Source organism: Bison bison, unplaced genomic scaffold (assembly GCF_000754665.1).
Source record: "Bison bison bison isolate TAMUID 2011002044 unplaced genomic scaffold, Bison_UMD1.0 scf7180017845612, whole genome shotgun sequence".
In the NCBI taxonomy this organism is placed as follows: Eukaryota; Metazoa; Chordata; class Mammalia; order Artiodactyla; family Bovidae; genus Bison; species Bison bison.
Genome location: NW_011476185.1, coordinates 1 through 1,033, shown reverse-complemented (window position 1 = coordinate 1,033; position 1,033 = coordinate 1). Strand labels below are relative to the sequence as shown.

Sequence of the window (1,033 nt, the reverse complement as noted above, 5' to 3'; positions counted from 1 at the left end):
ACCTCCCAACCCTCCCTAGGAGCACAGGTGCCCACAGCTCAGTGCCCCCTGGGGGTCCCACCTACATTCCAGCCAGACCCCAGGCCAAGGCCATCACCCCTCACTCACTGAGGGTCCCCCAGCCACTGCGTCTCCCACCCACAGCGTACGGGCCAGAGTAGCCACTGGCCTGCTAGACTTGTGGTCCCTAAAGAGTCCCGATCCTGACCCTGGCCCGAGGACCAATGTGGATCCCATGGGGTCTCTCCTGATCCTCGTGGCGGGAGAGATGTCCCTTTAGCCTGGCGTCTCCCAAGTCTCCAGGTGCCTCCTTCCTCCCCCACCCCCACTCACCCAGCACCCTGGCATGCAGGCCAGATAGATTTCCCTACCCCGGCCATCTCGGAGGCCCTGGCCAGCCCGCAGACCACACATGACCTCAGCCACCGGAGAGGCTGGGCTGGGCCTGGGCCCCGGGCTCCCGTGCGTTCAGGGCAGGTGTCCAGGCCTCAGCCCGGGTGCAGTGAGGCCGGGGTGCAAGCTCACGGGGTCCCCTCCCCGCAGCGGGGCAGGAGGCTAGTGTGCCGATCCCGGCCACCTGCCCTGAAGACCAAGGAGCAGTCCAAGCACGAGCTGATGGACAAGGACAGGGAGGAGCACCTGTTTTTCTTCACGTAGTGCGCGGGCCTCCTGCTGGCTGAGCAGAAGCAGACGGAGGTGTGGGGAGCAGAGGCAGAGTCTGCACGCCTGCACGGGCCCCTCACCCCCCACGCTATGCCTTCAGACTCAACTGAAATAAAAGCTGTGTCGCTTGGGTACTGTGTCTTGGGAGGCAGACACAGTAACACAATGTCAGTCTCCCCTCATTTGTCACTTAAACCAGGAAATGATAAGGAATAGAGGAAGAGATGGTTAGATGGCATCACCGACTGGATGGACTCGAGTTTAAGCAAACTCCGAGAGATAGTGGAGGACAGGGAAGCCTGATGTGCTACAATCCATGGGGTCCCAAAGGGTCAGACGTGACTTCGTGACTGAACAACAAAGATAAGGG

The 1,033-nt window shown here is 61.3% G+C and overlaps 1 protein-coding gene across 1 annotated transcript in view; it reads left to right on the top strand.

The window, feature by feature from the left end:
- Positions 1 to 853, top strand: part of CCDC37 (coiled-coil domain containing 37) — a gene marked incomplete at its 5' end in the record, with an annotated part of 14,374 nt that extends 13,521 nt beyond the window's left edge. Inside the window, one exon of the mRNA XM_010836083.1 lies at positions 544 to 853. Coding sequence (XP_010834385.1) covers positions 544 to 657 — 114 coding nt within the window. The remainder of the gene's footprint in view (positions 1 to 543) is intronic.
- Between the last annotated feature and the right edge of the window lie 180 nt (positions 854 to 1,033).